The sequence below is a fragment of the Podarcis raffonei genome, chromosome 13 (assembly GCF_027172205.1).
Source record: "Podarcis raffonei isolate rPodRaf1 chromosome 13, rPodRaf1.pri, whole genome shotgun sequence".
In the NCBI taxonomy this organism is placed as follows: domain Eukaryota; kingdom Metazoa; phylum Chordata; class Lepidosauria; order Squamata; family Lacertidae; genus Podarcis; species Podarcis raffonei.
In genome coordinates this window covers 14,188,052-14,205,936 of record NC_070614.1, presented here as the reverse complement: position 1 = coordinate 14,205,936, position 17,885 = coordinate 14,188,052, and the positions used below count along the sequence as shown (strand labels likewise).

Here is a 17,885-nt window from a genome sequence, read left to right as displayed (position 1 = left end):
CGAGTGAATCCTCACGGTGACGCAGGCATAAAGATCTTTCTTCTTACAACCATCTTCCCCCACCTCTACCAAACTAGGGGAACGATCGTGGTTCCCTCCTAACCCTTTCAGTGCTGGTTGGCTGAAGAGCCTGGAATGGAAGCACAGGGGTGTTGCTCCAAAAAGCAGGGGCCTAAACTGGGAGGTGTGGGGGAGCATTTATAGACAACAAGGTCTCCAGGGAAATCTCGTTCCTCTGGTCTGGGGCTCCTTTGACCTACCTGTACACAGTCACTTTGCTGGCTCTGAAAGCTCCAACCAGCACATCTGTGAAGGGAACAAGACAAGCAAAGAAAGTTAGCAGTCTACCAATAGCTCAGTTGGTTAGAGCACGGTGCTGATAATGTCAAGGCTGCAGGTTTGATCCTTCTAAGGGACAGATGAATATTCCAGCATTGCAGGGGTTGGACTAGATGATCCTCAGGGTCCCTATCAACTCTACACTTCCATTATTCTACTATATTCAGTGTTGTAGCATCTCCCCAAGCAGCCTCGGGTTCCCAGTTCTGCTCACTCCACTGATGCATTTAGGAATTAAGTTCTACAAAACCCAAGCAAATTTTGAAACCAGCTAATAATTAAACCAACCCTTGCAAAATCTAGACTTTTTTTATTTAAAAAATAAAATGATTTTCAGCTAATATATGTTATGCTATCCAGATAGGATCACCCAAAGAAAGAAGCAAATATAAAAGAGAAGCTTTGTGTCATGACAGTGGATTCCATGAACGCCAAGGCAATTAATAAACGTAAATAATTATATGTCTCATTCTTTTCTTCTAGGTACAGGACATCTAGCATAGCCTTTTGAAAGAGTCAAAATTCTTTCCGTACCTGGAAAGTGTGGAGGAAAGTGTGGATAAGCCCTTACTTGTTTCCAGTTACGGTCCTTGCTTTTAAAGCTTAGTGTCCAAGCCCCCCCCCCTTTCCTTGCTACAAACCTTTTCTTGTGAAAACCTGCTCTTTGAAGCTCAATTGGAGCAAATGGAAATCTACGGGAAACCCAAATTGATGTTTGCTCCGATCTAAATGCCAACAAAGGTCTGTATAGTTAAAGCTATGGTTTTCCCAGTAGTGATGTATGGAAGTGAGAGCTGGACTATAAGAAGGCTGATCGCCGAAGAATTGATGCTTTTGAATTATGGTGCTGGAGGAGACTCTTGAGAGTCCCATGCACTGCAAGAAGATCAAACCTCTCCATTCATAAGGAAATCAGCCCTGAATGCTCACTGGAAGGACAGATCCTGAAGCTGAGGCTCCAATACTTTGGCCACCTCACGAGATGAGAAGACTCCCTGGAAAAGACCCTGAAGTTGGGAAAGATGGAGGGCACAAGGAGAAGGGGATGACAGAGGACGAGATGGTTGGGCAGTGTTCTCGAAGCTACCAGCATGAGTTTGACCAAACTGTGGGAGGCAGTGGAAGACAGGAGTGCCTGGCGTGCCCTGGTCCATGGAGTCACGAAGAATCAGACACGACTAAACGACTAAACAACAACAACAAATACTAAAGAGAGGGGAAAGAGCGGGGCAAAGTTTAAGTATGGATAAACCCATACAGGCGGCAACCTATTTGCATAGGGGTCTCATTCCCAGCCCCCACAAACATAAGTGTGCTGCACTCTGCTGTGCCCCACCTTCATTCCTCCTGCTTCTGGGACTGAAAGGATCTGTGTGACAGCGATCGTGCATCTGTTGGACATGCCTAAAATGGCAATTGCCTGCGCAGGCAGTGCTAAAACCCAGTGGCTGCCTACTCCCGTTGTACGTTACCAGGGTAGCCATTTGCATCAATGTCCACAGCCCCGCGTATGGCGAAGCCAAACCCAGCCGGCCCAGAGAAGGGACTCTCAAGGATCTGGGATGGCGATGAACTCAAGCCCTCACGGTGCCCTCGGTAGATGTAAACACGGCCACCTCCATCTTGGCCGGCGAAGGGGGCTCCGATGGCTATGTCTGTGGAAGGAAAGAAAGGATGGGGATGTAAACGCGACGGAACCAAATCGATAAGGTGAAGTCACCCATTTGGTCAGAAAAGATGGCGGGGAAACAGAGAGAGGCAGAGGAAAAGCCCATGACGCAGAAACAGGTCAGGCAGAAAAGGCGTCTGTGTGGTGGGGAAGGCAAAGGTCTCCCCCACTCCCAGAAAAGGCAGGATTCAAATACCAGAAGGAGGACCTGAGGCTTAAATTGAGGGTTTTCTGGGTACTCCCACATTTGGCTCTGGGAAGGCTGTGAATTCTAACACGGCTCTCTGGGTCTCTTTGTCTAACCATCCTTGGGCATTTTTGCTTGGCTAGAATGCTTCTGAAAACGTTATTTCCCCCCCAAAAAATGTTTATTAAGCTTCTTACAAATATAACACAAACTAAAAAAAACCAATAAAGGAAAAAGAAAAAATAGAAAGAGAAATAAAACAAATAACAACAAAAGATAAAACAACAAAGACACAAATACAGTACAAATTAATAATTAATTAAACTTCCAACCTTATAAACATATTACTTGACTTCCTCTAGTCGCTCCCATCTGAATTTCCTTGTAACTAAAGGTAGCAGTTTTCCAATATCATTATTCAAAAACAATATTCCAATTATAGTCAAGTTTCTTAACTTTTCTTAACCTTCTAAATCTCATTTAATAATTAAATCCTAATTTAATCCAGGCCTAATTGATGCTTTCAGGTAACTTCTAATTTTTAATGTTACACTATCTATTCAAATAGTCTTTAAATTTCTTCCAGTTTTCAGAATGCTTCTGAAAATGTTTCTTGCTTGCCTCCATGGAGGATAAAGAGGGATGTGTAAGTATGAGTAGGAACAAGGTTTTGTATCTACGCCCTTAGTACACCACCCTATACCCAACAGGTCTCTCGGCAATTACCACATAAAATCACAATATCAAAACACAAAATGTGTAATATCTATGAGTAATACATTTCAGTGACTCTTAAGGAGATTTTTTTTATTAATCACATCCATTTGCATTCCTCACATTATCTCTCTCTGTCTCTCCCTCTCTCCTATTTTGCTATCCTCCTCCCATCTCCCCCCTTAACTGCCGGGGCCTGCTGAGGGCAAACTTCTTCAACACAAACTTATCATTAACAGAATACAAGTCTGCCATACAAAGGCAAAATCAATATCCATTGCTCCGCTCAATTTCACCTCTGGCCCTTGTCCTCTGTTGGCATGTGGCCCCTGAAAAGGACTGCGGCCCTCGGGTTGAAACACTCTCCGCCCATGCTATGGTGAGGAACGGGTTGTGATTGTAAGTGAAGCTCTGGCGGTCAACCTTGAGCACTTGATTGTGGGGTGAGGGAATGGAGAATAGGAAATTGGGGGTTAAGAGAGGGAGAAAAAGGGGGGTGGCCTTCCATCGCATCCTTACCAGTGCATCCATCCTGGTCTATGTCGCCCAGGGAAGCAATGGCCATGCCAAAGCGACCGTAGACATCTGTGCCCGTCAGTCTCTGCCAGGGGGTGCTGTAAGCTGTGGGGGTCTTCTGCTGCAGGTATAAGTAAACTCTTCCCACTTCATAGAGTTTGCGGTCGGAGTGGCGCTCCATGAAGAGAGGGGCCCCCACCAGGATGTCATCTTTTCTGGTTCAGGGGGGAGAACAGAAAAGTTCCCTTAGAGCTCTGCTCATGTCAGACTCCAGCGAGAGGTGCTGCTGCTTCTAGGTCCAGGGTTATCCAATGCAATCCATTCTTTTAACCAACTCAGGCAGGCTGCTTCATAATAGATTTGCAGACCTGCCAGGTTTCTAAGCAGAAGTTGGAGACCATCTGCCATGGATGAACTAGTTGAGATTCCTGCATCACAGGGGGTTGGGCTAGATGACATTCAAGGGGTCCCTCGCAAGTCTGCAGTTCTACGATTTTGGAGTTCACCCAAATGTACTCACAGGGCTCAGTGACCCAGGCAGTAGGAACCAATTGATAGAATTTCTATGCCGCTTTTCATTCAAATGAATCCCAAAGCGGCTTGCAAACTATATATAGCAATAGCATAATAGAACATCACAACTGCAGAAGAACTTTATATGGGCACCCCATAAGAGAAAAGGATCAGTTTTTTTACTTATATCAGGGTAAAACTTAAGCTTGTTTTTGCCAAGGCTGCAGGAGCAGCCAACTGACAAGAGATGGCAGCAGACTCCAAAAGTGGGGACCTAGATCTCACCGGGAAAGGAAAGGAAACAGAGGTAAAGCATTGTCCTTCAATTAACTTTTTTGGGGGGTGTGGGGATGTGCAAGCTTCTAGATTAAAACAGCACTCTTAATCAGAGGGCTCACTGGGGAGGATGTATGCTTCTGAATTATTTTTAAATTGTGATCAGTAGCAGTTTTACTGTGTGACCATTTAAACTGGAGGGAAGGGCCGTTTGGGATAGCCACTCCAGCCCCCCACTCTCGCCTTTGCTTTAGCACATGGTACTTCTAAGGGGCCCAGGTCTGGTCCCATGAGCCGCCAGATGATGTCTGTTCTAAAGCATCCACATCCCTGTTAAGTATAAATTGGTTTAATTGGCACGGAAATGAAAAATGTATGTGTATTAATGAAGTTTTAAAATGCCTAAATTCTACAGCTAACGTTGGGTTAACATTTTCTACAGTAAGTTTCTAAAGGACTCTGAGCTGTAACTAGTTAATGATCACCTGTTGATTGTTTCTCTGTGCTGAGAGTGAACCTTTGATCATGTGATGAAGGTGTTGAGTTGCAAATCTCCGGTTTTTAAGGGAGTTGCCTATTTAGTCTTTCTCAGAACAGCAGAGAACAAAAGGATGTGATAATGACTCTCCAAAAAGAGTTGCATAGCCTTAGGCAGGCTAAGGCAGGCTGGAATTGGGGAGAGAGACACCATTTTGATTTTGGGAGTTGCCAATATCTTTTATTTCCAAGATGCTGAGCCTGTTCCAGAGAGCACAAGACATCGTATGGATACAGTGGTACCTCGGGTTAAGAACTTAATTCGTTCTGGAGGTCCGTTCTTAACCTGAAACTGTTCTTAACCTGAGGTACCACTTTAGCTAATGGGGCCTCCTGTTGCCGCCGCGCCACCACCGTGCAATTTCTGTTCTTATCCTGAAGCAAAGTTCTTAACTTGAGGTACTATTTCTGGGTTAGCGGAGTCTGTAACCTGAAGCATCTGTAACCCGAGGTACCACTGTATTTGGGGTGTATCTTTGATGCTTATGTTATGTTTTTAAAGAGTTCTGCAAGCAAAAGTTTTAATAATATTTTTATGGGCCTGGATGATTATTTCTTCCAAAAGGAGCTTGTTCTTATGATTCCAATACCTTCAAACTGTGCACTATTAATATCTGGAACAATAATTAATATCCCTCCCAGTGCACTGGGTTGTAATTTAAGCCCTAATGTTAGGGTTCGGATCTGAGTGCAGGGGGATGAGGCCTTCAACCTGAAGCCATATTTATAGCAGGGGGGAGATAGATTAAAACTCTGGCTAGATCTAGACACACCAAAAAGGAGATTTAGGAAAATGTGTTGTAAACCTCATAGCAAGAAATCACATTAGTGAAAAACAGGACTGCACAGCGCCATCTGGTGTCACAGTATTATAACACATATAAAACGCTTTTTCTTTACTAATGTTGCGGTCCTTAGTTTGACCAGAGCTGTTCCAAATCCAAACCAACTGCCAACTGCAATGCTAACTCCTGTGGCCTTACCCATCGCCATTGATATCTGCAACCGCAACTGTGTGCCCAAAATAGGATGCCACCTGCAAGAGGTAAGAGGGTGAAAAACAGTGTGCACCTCCCACTTTTTATATTACTAAAATAATAAATCATCATCATCATCATCCTGGCAGCCAGTAATAGTAAAGGCAACAATACAAAATAGCCAATCCATATATCTTAATAAGCAATACTGAAATGAGACCATATTAGAATCAAATAAGTGCAGATAAAAACCAAATAAAAGCAAGAGGCATCCATTTCGACACACAATTCAATTTAAAAATGACAGATTAAATACAGTGAAAAACAAATAATCTCAAGAGGCCAACTGTCTTTATAAATAAAAAGGATGGGTTGCTGGCCAGCAGAAGGTCATCAAGGGCCAGCTGAGCCTCTCTCAGTAGGGAGCGCCCAAGTTTGGGTGCAGCCACTGAGAAGGCCCTGTGTCAGGTTTCATAATACCCCTTTGGCATTATGTCTGGCTGAGAAAAGCATGCCAGGGAAGAGGCAGGAGGGAAGGGAACCATGTTGCTCAAGGCTTCGTTACCTGCTCACTGGGGAGGGACCTCAGAAGACGGAAGGCATGCTTGAAGGTGAAAATTTGCACCTAGGATGGGGAACAGGGATAAGAGAGTCAGGGAGATTTCAAGGGTTAGTGAATCCCACCCTTCATATTTCTCAAGAAGGTGGAGGTAAGAAAGCAACCACCGCCCTCCATTGCTGAGAGTGACCACAGTGTGCTTCACAGGGCAGGGTAAGAATAGCAAAGATGGAGCCCCAAATCAGGGTGGCATTGGGGCAGTGGCAAGCAAAGCCTACATGGTTGTGTCATAACTCCTCCCAAGACCCCCAGAACCTGCTTTCAATGCAAGGCAATATGCAAAATAATAATGGCAGAGTGGCACAGGGTTTATTTTGGCACATTATTAGCACACACCCCGTCCTCTGAAGCTAGGTGCCACTGCTCTCAGCCCTAGAACATACAGTCATACCTCATGTTAGGTTTGCTTCAGGTTGCGCGTTTTCAGGTTGCATCCCGCGGTGACCCAGAAGTACCAGAAAGGGTTACTTCCGGGTTTCGCCGCTCACGCATGCGCAGACGCGCAAAATGGCGTCACGCGCATGTGCAGAAGCGGCGAATCATGGCCCACGCGTGTGCAGACATGCAGACGCGGGTTGCGTTCTTTTCAGGTTGCGAACGGGCCTCCAGAACGGATCCTGTTCGCAACCAGAGGTACCACTGTATACTGAAACGACAGTAAAGACAAGGGTGTCTCTGAGCATGCATGGCTCTTTTGTTTCGGATTAGATGGAGGGCACAACACAAGCATACAGGCCTGACGCCCCTGGAACCTTGTGTTTGGAATTCAGCACAGCCTGTGCACTTCTTTCCAGATGCGCAGAAGAAAAAATGTAGGTCTCCTGCACAGGACTCACCGCTCCTTTTGTCAGGCTCTTGTTAGGAACGCCCACAACATACTCTGCAAAGAGAAGAGCCGTCTCAGAGGTTGTGAATCACCCAGTAGGCTAAGTTCACAACATGCCAGACATGAGGTTTGTGCTAAAACGTCCTGAAGACTGAGCTTGGAGACTTGGGAAGCGCTTTCTTAGTTTGGAACACTGTGGCCGAGAAGGGATGGCCCTAGCAACCTCATAAAATCTTACTGATAATGTTAAAAGGTCCTGAAGGAGCGTCTCCACCCCCATCTTTCAGCCCAGACACTGAGATCCAGCGCCAAGGGCCTTCTGGCGGTTCCCTCATTGCGAGAAGTGAGGCTACAGGGAACCAGGCAGAGGGCCTTCTCGGTAGTGGCGCCCGCCCTGTGGAACGCCCTCCCATCAGATGTAAAAGAGATAAACAACTACCTGACATTCAGAAGACATCTTAAGGCAGCCCTGTTCAGGGAAGTTTTTAATATTTAACGCTGTACTGTTTTTAACACTTGATTGGGAGCCGCCCAGAGTGGCTGGGGAAACTCAGCCAGATGGGCGGGGTATAAATAATAAATTATTATTATTATTATATTATAAAAGATAAAAGGCCCCTGCCCCACACTGTAGGCAAGGAACAGCAGCAGTATGTTGTTCTGTTGCTCCGTACAGCAGCCTGGCAAAGTACATTAATTGTATAATTCCCATTTTACAGATGGGAAAGCTGGGGCTGGGAGACACTGATTGGACTAAAGTCACAAAGTCAGTCCATGACTAAGGCTTGGGTACACCCCATAAGGCACTCCCCCAGACAAATAGTTCTGGGTTTAACCCTCACATACCTACAATTCCCAGTGCCCTTAGCAAACTACAGTTCCCAGGATTCTTTTAGGGAGGGAGGGTAGGGAACTGTGCTTTAAATGTGTTTTAAATGTATACTGTTGTCTGCGCTATGCAGCGGCAATTCAAATGCCTAGCAATAAGAGCCAGTCGTTTATGTTGAGCAAAGTTAAGCTTAACCAAGCCACAAAGCCAGGGGTACCTACTGTACCCCTGTTGACCCTAGAGCTGAGCCAACATTTCTGAAAAGAGTTAAAGGGGGGCAGTTCTGCTGACTGTCCTCCAATTACTTCCCCTATTATGAAAACGGAAGCTCTCAGGTTTTCCCCACAATACCCAAACAATGCTAGGATGTTGAGCAGGGGTCCTCAAACTTTTTCAGCAGGGGCCTGGTCCACTGCCCCTCAGACCTTGTGGGGGGCTGGACTATGAACGAGGGACAATGAGCGGCATGCAAAAGGGCTCCAGAGAGAGGCTGCTTTAAATGGCAGTCACTTGAGAGGGTCACTCAGCCAACTGTGGCTCCTGTGTCTTGCAAGCGGCAGGGGCTGGCGGTGGCGGAGGTACGATGAGTGGCGCGTGAAATGGCTCCAGAGAGGGGCTGGCACTAACAAAGCCCTGCCCCCTTCCTCCTCTAGGCAGGGCAGGGGGAAGCCAGGAGGAGGGAGGGAGGAGGCACTGCCGCTGTGGGAGAGGGAGGGAGAGGGAAAGAACGGATACGCTGGCGATTCCTGGACCGTCCGGGGGCCAGATTTAGAAGGCAATTGGGCCTGATCTGGCCCGCGGGCCTTAAGTTTGCCGACCCATGATGTTGAGGATGCCAACATGCAATTGCCACTTTCAGAAGCTAGGGTAGCTAGAGAGAATTAGGAGGGGGGAAGGAAGTAGCCGTGCCACTGCTAATGGTGATCCCCCACCTCCGAGGAACTATCAGAGAATTTCTACTCCCCCTGAGAATATTTGACTTAATGGCTTCCTTTCCCTCTCCAATTTTGCCATTCGTTATAAGGATGGAGAATTTCAGGAGATGACTTTTGCTCAGCTCCAGACCCCACCCTACTCCACCCCGAAAAACCACCCCTGGCAAAGACTCATTCCCTTACCTGGCGACTCAGGGTCCTCATTAAACTCCCCAAAAGCCACTGAATACCCTGCGGGGATGGAAGGATGAGAAGATTTAGTCATCTGGCAAAATCTCCAAAGCTAAGAAGGACTCGCTGTGCTCCTACCCATGAGCAGCAGAAGTAGAACCAAGTATGAAAAGTATGTATTAATATAGTATGTGTTAATATATGCAAGTCTGCTTAGTTTGCATGACTGACATAGTTTAGATTTCTTTCCCCCCTTGGATAGAAAGTTCATCTTTTCTAGGGCACACTGGAAGCCCTTCCTTAGAGGCTCATCTATAGACAATTCCTTCCACAAGGACTAGTTCTGGACCAAAGGGCCAAGCCAGAATGGGGAGGGCAATGACGAGAGGACGAGAAGCACAACCAGTGCAGCATCTTCGCACCAGGCTTTGTTTTGTTTTTAACTTGATTGAGTTATATTCCCATCCCCTTCCCAAAATGTGTTTTCTGTCCCATCTAGATGACCTTCCCCCCAAACCACTTGGAACAGGGTCAGTCACTGGGGAAGAAGGGGTGCTGCTGGGAGCCAGTATGCTTGGGTACCATTTATTAGCTGCAGTCCTGGAAAAAGGAACAGTTGTTAAGTATGATTGTTTAATGTACATTGAAATGCAAAATAAATATAGAATGTGCCTATATTAAATACTGTGAAGCAAGACTGTAAAATTCAATTGAAGCTGAAGAACAGCCAAACAGGTTACTCATTAGTGGGGATCTATCATGGGACTGTATCTCCCCGGGATCAGTCACATGAAAGAGATCCTATTAAAGGTCTAATTAGCATATGCTAATCTGCAGGCATCCATCTTGGGTAGAGCGAGTAATTTGTTCTAAGCTACTGAAGAGAATGGACGTGTTTACCTCTGTCCTCCAGTAAAGAGCCTCGGGCCACTGGAGGCTGTTTGGGGAAGAGACAGAGCTTTAATTTTTAGCTCAGGATGCAAGCTATATGCAATCTAAGATATTATGCCTTACTTTAGGACAAGTATAAGAAACTATGCATCTACTTGGAAGTAGCTTTATTTGTTTCAACTTGTTTTGGAGTTAAGTTCTGTATGTATAGCTTTTGAACCCTGTTTTTGGACTGGTTAATTTTTATTTCAAATGAGAGTCATATTTTTTTTCATGCAGCGGCTACCACATGTGCAGTATTCATAACCTCAATAACAGTAGCATCAAAAGGGGGAAGGTACAGGCATTCTCCCCCTTGCTGAGGCCTTAGAACAGTCTTTGTCAACTTGGAGATAAAGTCCAATGAAAGAGATGGGCAGGAGATGTATGGGGCAGGGGAAGAGGGAGGTCCCTCGGGGTCTCACCCACTTTTGGTGTGCAGCCCACAAAAGATTTCTCCCCAAGGGGATGTGGCTTTGGGGGGGTAAAAGGCTTCCTTGCATTCTTTCCTTAGTCTATTCCCAAACTCCTTTTAACTCCTCTTATAAGCTCTGCCTCTCCCTCCAGCGTTTGCAGATGAAGATGCATGTCCCCTTACCTCGATATTCATCGTAGTATAAGGCGGTGAAATCTGTGAGTTGCAGCTCATTCAGTGACCACAAAAGGGTATGTTTGAGAGGAGCATTTGCTAGGATCGTGGACAAATTGGATGAATAGATCAGCCCTGGAAGAGGAGCAAGGCAGAGGCATCAGTCCCTCGGCAAGGCTGGGACCACCTACGTGAGGCAGCAGAGGCAGCAGGACGGACAATTTGTGCTCTTGTTCCCACAGGGTAAAGGTAAAGGGACCCCTTACCATTAGGTCCAGTTGTGGCCGACTCTGGGGTTGCAGCACTCATCTTGCTTTATTGGCTGAGGGAGCCGGCGTACAGCTTCCGGGTCATGTGGCCAGCATGACCAAGCCGCTTCTGGCGAACCAGAGCAGCGCACGGAAACACCGTTTATCTTCCCGCCGGAGCGGTACCTATTTATCTACTTGCACTTTGACGTGCTTTCAAACTGCTAGGTTGGCAGGAGCAGGGACCGAGCAATGGGAGCTCACCGCATTGTGGGGATTCAAACCGCCGACCTTCTGATCGGCAAGTCCTAGGCTCTGTGGTTTAACCCACAGCGCCACCTGCGTCCCCTCATTTGTTCCCACAAGGACAGCGGTCAACTGAACAGGGTCTGCCTCACCCTGCTGAATAGTAGTGAATGAGGAGCAAGCAAAGGCTAAATATGGATTTCTCACACTCTCCAATAAGAAGTGCCTGCTGGGTCAGGCAAGTGGCCCATCTAGTCTGGCATCCTGTGTTTTCAGAGGTCAGCCAGGGGTCCCCAAGGGAAACCCATAAGTGGGACCTGGTGCAACACCACTCTCCCCTCCTGCTGTTTCCAGAAACTGGTATTCAGAAGCATGCTGCCTCTGACAGTGGAGGAAGGACATATCCATACAATTAGGAAAGGACTAAGGAGCTTTGTTAAATATGTGATTATGGCGGTGAGACTTTTATATGCACAAAGATGGAAGGACTCTTCGTTACCAACCATGGAGGAATGGTTGTTAAAATTAGTGGACTTAGCCGAGATGGCGAAACCGACCTGCTTAATCAGAGAAAAGTCATTGCTAACATTTACTGAAGATAGGAAACCTCTCATAGACGCTTTGCGTGAAAAACAAAATGAACTAATGACATTTGGGTTGGAGGATTGAAGATAATGTTGGTTTATAGAAAATGGGTGGCGCTAGGCGCAAGCCTAGGACTTGCCAATCAGAAGGTTGGCAGTTCGAATCCCCACGACGGGGTGAGCTCCCGTTGCTCGGTCCCTGCTCCTGCCAACCTAGCAGTTTGAAAGCACGTCAAAGTGCAAGTAGATAAATAGGTACCGCTCCAGCAGGAAGGTAAACGGCGTTTCCATGCGCTGCTCTGGTTCGCCAGAAGCGGCTTAGTCATGCTGGCCACATGACCCGGAAGCTGTACGCCGACTCCCTCGGCCAATAAAGCGAGATGAGCGCTGCAACCCCAGAGTCGGCCACAACTGGACCTAATGGTCAGGGGTCCCTTTACCTTTACCTATGTTGGAGTGACTGAGTTGAATAACATTTATATGTAGCGAACAGATGAAGAATGGGAAGTTTTGTATTTTCTTTCTTTCTTTCTTTCTTTCTTTCTTTCTTTCTTTCTCCCCTTTATCCTTTCTCTATTGCTCTATCCCCTTTCTTTGCTTTCTTTTTATTTAAACGTCTTGATAAAAATATAATAGATAATAATCTTTCTATCCCTTTATATAAAAAGAGGAAGAACATATCCATCAGGGATCGTAGCTACTGATGGCCTTAACTGGCATCCCCATATTCCTGGAGCTCTCGGCCTACAGCAGTGGCAGGGAGCCTGTGGCGCTACAGATGCTTCCCATCAACCTCCAGCCAACATGGCCAAGGGTCAGCGAAGATGGGAGGTATAGTCCAACAACAACTGGAGAGTCCTTTGTCTGCTGCGGGGAAGGGAATGAAAGCACTTACCTCCAAAGTAATGTCCACCAGGAGCCCCAAGTAAAAGTCTCCCAGACTGTGGGGAGAAGAGAGGAGGTCAGAGTCACAAAACAGCAGCCACACAAGACTAGAAGAAACCCTGTGAACAGCTGCCCACCGCCCACGAGACCTAGAGGGTGTCATGCCAGCTCCACACACACTTCTACAAAACCAGAGAAGCAAACATCTGCCTCCATCTGCCATGCAGAAAACAGTTTTTGCTTTGCTCTGCACACCCAAGGATGACTTATGTGTGACACCAAAGCTTGTGGCCAGCATTTTGGCAGCTGATTGCTTCACAAAAAAAGGCACAGCCTGATGTGTGTTGAACACACCACCTACTTGCAACTCAGAAGACATCAGCAATTACCCGCTAACCTAAAACAATAGGCATAGCCTCTTTACAGCTTGTTTCCCCCCCACTGAGCAATGTTGGCAATTCCAGTGATGACTAAGGTCCCCGTTCACACTGTTGCAGGAATTTATGTATAGGTTGCAGGAATTTATGTATAGGGTTGCCCCTCCAGCAGATATCATGCACATGCAGCCCACTACCAAAACCAGCACAATCACTTCTGTGACTTTTGTGATTTGTCCCCACAAAACACTTCATCACAGTTTCTTCCTATCTATTCAAAGGGCCTTTGCTGCACGATACCAAATGTAAGAATTCACTGATAAATGTATCTATGTACTGGCTCACTGGAAAACTTCATTCATATAGACATGTGAGCTCAGCTACTCAGCAGCCCCTCTGCCTGAGTGATAATCCCTGGCATCCTGATACCTGAGTGCCAGACAGGTAACCATTCCAGAAATAACAAACCCAGATGAAGACAAAAGGGTCTGATTAACTTGGCTGGGAAACAGGGAAATGTAAATATCTTTTTTGTTGCACTTGATAGGTGTTTGGTTAGATAGGGCAAGGAGAACCATGGGGCAGGGTCCAGGATGCTCAGATTACTGCCACCAGACCTCCCCTTTCATGATGTAACCGTGATGTATGAGTGATGTAAAGAAGTGATTGTAAAGAAGCTGGTAAAATGCGGTCTTGACTATGCTACCACTCAGTGGATTTGTAACTGGCTGACTGACCGAACCCAAAGGGTGCTCATCAATGGTTCCTCTTCATCCTGGAGAAGAGTGACTAGTGGGGTGCCACAGGGTTCTGTCTTGGGCCCGGTCTTATTCAACATCTTTATCAACGACTTGGATGATGGACTCAAGGGCATCCTGATCAAATTTGCAGATGACACCAAACTGGGAGGGGTGGCTAACACCCCAGAGGTGGCTAACACCCCAGAGGACAGGAACACACTTCAAAACGACCTTGACAGATTAGAGAACTGGGCCAAAACAAACAAGATGAATTTTAACAGGGAGAAATGTAAAGTATTGCACTTGGGCAAAAAAAATGAGAGGCACAAATACAAGATGGGTGACACCTGGCTTGAGAGCACTACATGTGAAAAGGATCTAGGAGTCTTGGTTGACCACAAACTTGACATGAGCCAACAGTGTGACGCGGCAGCTAAAAAAGCCAATGCAATTCTGGGCTGCATCAATAGGAGTATAGCATCTAGATCAAGGGAAGTAATAGTGCCACTGTATTCTGCTCTGGTCAGACCTCACCTGGAGTACTGTGTCCAGTTCTGGGCACCACAGTTCAAGAAGGACATTGACAAACTGGAACGTGTCCAGAGGAGGGCAACCAAAATGGTCAAAGGCCTGGAAACGATGCCTTATGAGGAACGGCTAAGGGAGCTGGGCATGTTTAGCCTGGAGAAGAGGAGGTTAAGGGGTGATATGATAGCCATGTTCAAATATATAAAAGGATGTCACATAGAGGAGGGAGAAAGGTTGTTTTCTGCTGCTCCAGAGAAGCGGACACGGAGCAATGGATCCAAACTACAAGAAAGAAGATTCCACCTAAACATTAGGAAGAACTTCCTGACAGTAAGAGCTGTTCGACAGTGGAATTTGCTGCCAAGGAGTGTGGTGGAGTCTCCTTCTTTGGAGGTCTTTAAGCAGAGGCTTGACAACCATATGTCAGGAGTGCTCTGATGGTGTTTCCTGCTTGGCAGGGGGTTGGACTCGATGGCCCTTGTGGTCTCTTCCAACTCTATGATTCTATGATTCTATGATTCTATGATTCTATGATTCTATGTAGTTTGGGGGGGTCTAACATGGGGATTGGCAACTAATAAAAGTTTGGGGGCTCTTTTGTCCGGGACTTCCATCTTGTTCCACTTTGTGGCAGGTGGGAGTCCTGTCGCGACAGTCTTCAATAAAGACCAAGCCTACTGGCTGCTGTTTTGCTCTGGTATTCCTGGCTGGTGTCCTTGTTTTTTTGTCCAAGGGAGTCCTCAGATTTCTCCGTTAACAACACCATACATTTAAAGCACTATGGTACCACTTTAAAGAGTCATGGCTTCCCCAAAATAATTCTGGGACTTGGTGTTTGTTAAGGATGCTGGGAGTTTTTGGGAGGCCCCTATTCCCTTCACAGAGCTCCAGTTCCCAGAGTTCTCTGTGTAGAGGGATTGATTGTTAAATCACTCTGGAAATTGTGTCTCAGGTGTGGGGAGCCATGTTTCTTGGGGCCATGCCCTTCTCTCTCCCAAAACTCACCTCAGAGATGGCAGAGCTGAATCCAACCTCACAGTAGCGGTGGTCGTTTCCTGATTGAAGGCAAAGAAACAGAAAAGCCATGTAAATCAATTGGGCGACAGTGTGGGGAAGACTCCTCACATCAAGGATGGGGAGCCTGCGCCCTCTGGACTTCAACTCCCATCAGCCCCTGCAAGCATTTCCAGAGGTCAAGGATGATGGGAATTGTAGTCCAGCGGCCTTTGGAGCCCCACAACTCCCCTTTGTGCACATACCAGGACACCATACCCAAACTCCGTTCCTCCTTCAACTTCAGACTGGGCTGCCTAAACATGGTCTTCTTACCACATTTATTTTCTTAGCATTGGTATTGGTTATGTACATGTATATTTAACTTACCAAAACATGAACTGTAATCAGAAAACCTAAGTTAAATATACATTCACATCACCAATTACTTATCCATGTTTCATATCAAAATAATTTCATATTATTAATTTAGTATAAATAATCTGGCCAGCCTTTTCCAAAACATCCCCCCCCCCCATTTGATAAAAATTGACATGTTAAGTTGGGCTTATATGCTTTATTATTGAAATTTGCACAAATGATTTGTAAAACAGTTTTTAACGGCTTATATTCCTAGTGCCCCTGAGGACAAACTGTGCTGGTTGTAGGTAGGTATCCCTAATGGAATAGCCTCCACTTGACATTGCAAGGCTCTGGTTTTTCAGAAGGACCCAAACAACTTTCTTCTAGAATGGGGAGGGATTGTTGTCACCATTGTGGCTTGAGTGAAGCCACACATGCTGTTTGTTTGCAATTGAGCATGTAGGAGCATGGGGCAAACCACTCAGCAGCCGTTTACACGAGGCCAGACATGGAATCTGAGCAGACTAGAGTGGTCTGAAAAGCAAAACAAGGGTGCCATTCATTCAAAGGCAAAGTTTCTGGGCAAAAATTCCGTGCCACCTGCATATTGCACTCACCATATCTTACCAACTTGTAAAATGATTCCATTTGGATTTTGCGGCATGGCGAGAATTCAACAAAGCGCTGCAGGCCACTTGTGGCTAAGAAACAGCTGCCCGTGGGGGTCTTTGTGGCCTCCTCTTGGCCAGAAATGGCATTCCAGTGCTGGAGAGGGGCGCAAGCCTGGTAGGGTGAAAAACTGGGGTGAGCAGGATGTTGTATCATTGACAATCACACCCCTCCAGGAGGGACAACCTCGTAATTGCAGAGGATGGGTGGCTGTTCACCCTACCTATATTTATATTTATATGGCTATCAAATGACTCTCTGACTTTTGAAGGTGTCCTCTGAAGGGCTGCTGTTTAAGGCTGAAAAATATTATGGAGGGAGAGCAGGGGCCTTTAAGCTGCCCAACAACACTTAACATCTGGGCAGCAGACTGAACAAAGCAGACAGGTTTTTCTGGTCACAAGTCTTCCTCACTATAGTGAGATGTATTACGTCTGTTGAAATTATCATTAGCCAAGTCGCTTAAATAATGCGTCCAGGGAGAAAAAGTCTTGTTAACACTACACTAAGCAAAACTGAATTAAAGAACGGTGCATAATTTGAGGAGAAAGGAGCAGAGACGATTTGACTTTCTTAGGTCAGGCCAAATTGCCTCAGAACTAACCAGCCAATCAGAGCCTGTGCTCCCTCAGTGAAGATCATGCCACTCTGCCTGGTTGCTAAGCAACACCTCCTCCCACCCCTTGGCTAGTTGACTAACTCTTAACATAATTAGCCAGTTTTAACCCTTCGTTTATTAATAGGAAGAGCCCTGCTGTTGCTCTTCCAACAATTATAAGCTGCTTCCAGGCGACCCGTTTATTGAGTATTCGTCCCGATTTGCCTGCACAAAGTTTGTGGGGAGGCTGTACAACATCTAAAATTTATTGAGTGTTCCTTCTGGTTTGTTTGCAGCGAGGCTCGGTTTAATTCCACCCCTCTCTGCTTCTGAAGTTTCTCTGAGACGGTCTGTTTATTGTACCCACCACGATGGTGTCTTTCCAGGTGCTCACAGAAGCTCCAAACCATTGTTTAGTCTTGAAGGTTTTCAGAACCACACTGTGCAGCTGCTCAACCTCATCACCTGGCCAGCAGCAGCATAGGAGAAGGAAGAGAGGAGTCAGATTTGAAGGCCGAAGCTACTGACCCACCATATCACCCTCCCTCAGCCCCATGCCATTCATGAGTAGTCAGTCTGACTGCAGGTTTGTACATGCAGACAGGATTCCATTAGCTCTTTCCTCACATCCCATTAGATGCCCACCTCCAAGTAACTCCTATTTCTCCCAGGCCCACCTCAGGTTCATGACTCAGCCGGGATCTCATCCTCAGCCCCCAATTTTCGCACCCCCAAATTTCACATGGCTCCCCACCACAAGCATCATTTTCCATCTCCTTTTGGGATAATAATAATAATAATAATAATAATAATAATAATAATAATAATAATTTTTATTTATACCCCGCCCTCCCCAGCCAAGGCCGGGCTCAGGGCGGCTAACTAGCAATAATAAAAACAAGTTGAATGAATACAACTTAAAAACAAGATTAAAATACAACATTAAAATATTGAAACATTAAAATATTAAAATGCAGCCTCATCACAGGAGGAGAAAGGAAAAAGAAAAAAGAAAGAGGGGAAGGGA

The 17,885-nt window shown here is 46.1% G+C and overlaps 1 protein-coding gene across 1 annotated transcript in view; it reads right to left on the bottom strand.

Moving 5' to 3' along the window:
- The window catches only part of ITGA2B (integrin subunit alpha 2b), a 47,112-nt gene that overhangs the window by 25,001 nt on the left and 4,226 nt on the right, over positions 1 to 17,885 (bottom strand). The window contains exons 3-14 of the mRNA XM_053360488.1: positions 17,226 to 17,323; positions 16,209 to 16,374; positions 15,241 to 15,290; positions 12,601 to 12,646; positions 10,637 to 10,762; positions 9,121 to 9,168; positions 7,184 to 7,227; positions 6,294 to 6,353; positions 5,735 to 5,787; positions 3,429 to 3,640; positions 1,812 to 1,994; positions 261 to 306 (exon numbers count right to left, since the gene is read on the bottom strand). Of these exons, the coding sequence (XP_053216463.1) occupies positions 261 to 306; positions 1,812 to 1,994; positions 3,429 to 3,640; positions 5,735 to 5,787; positions 6,294 to 6,353; positions 7,184 to 7,227; positions 9,121 to 9,168; positions 10,637 to 10,762; positions 12,601 to 12,646; positions 15,241 to 15,290; positions 16,209 to 16,374; positions 17,226 to 17,323 (1,132 nt within the window). The remainder of the gene's footprint in view (positions 1 to 260; positions 307 to 1,811; positions 1,995 to 3,428; positions 3,641 to 5,734; positions 5,788 to 6,293; positions 6,354 to 7,183; positions 7,228 to 9,120; positions 9,169 to 10,636; positions 10,763 to 12,600; positions 12,647 to 15,240; positions 15,291 to 16,208; positions 16,375 to 17,225; positions 17,324 to 17,885) is intronic.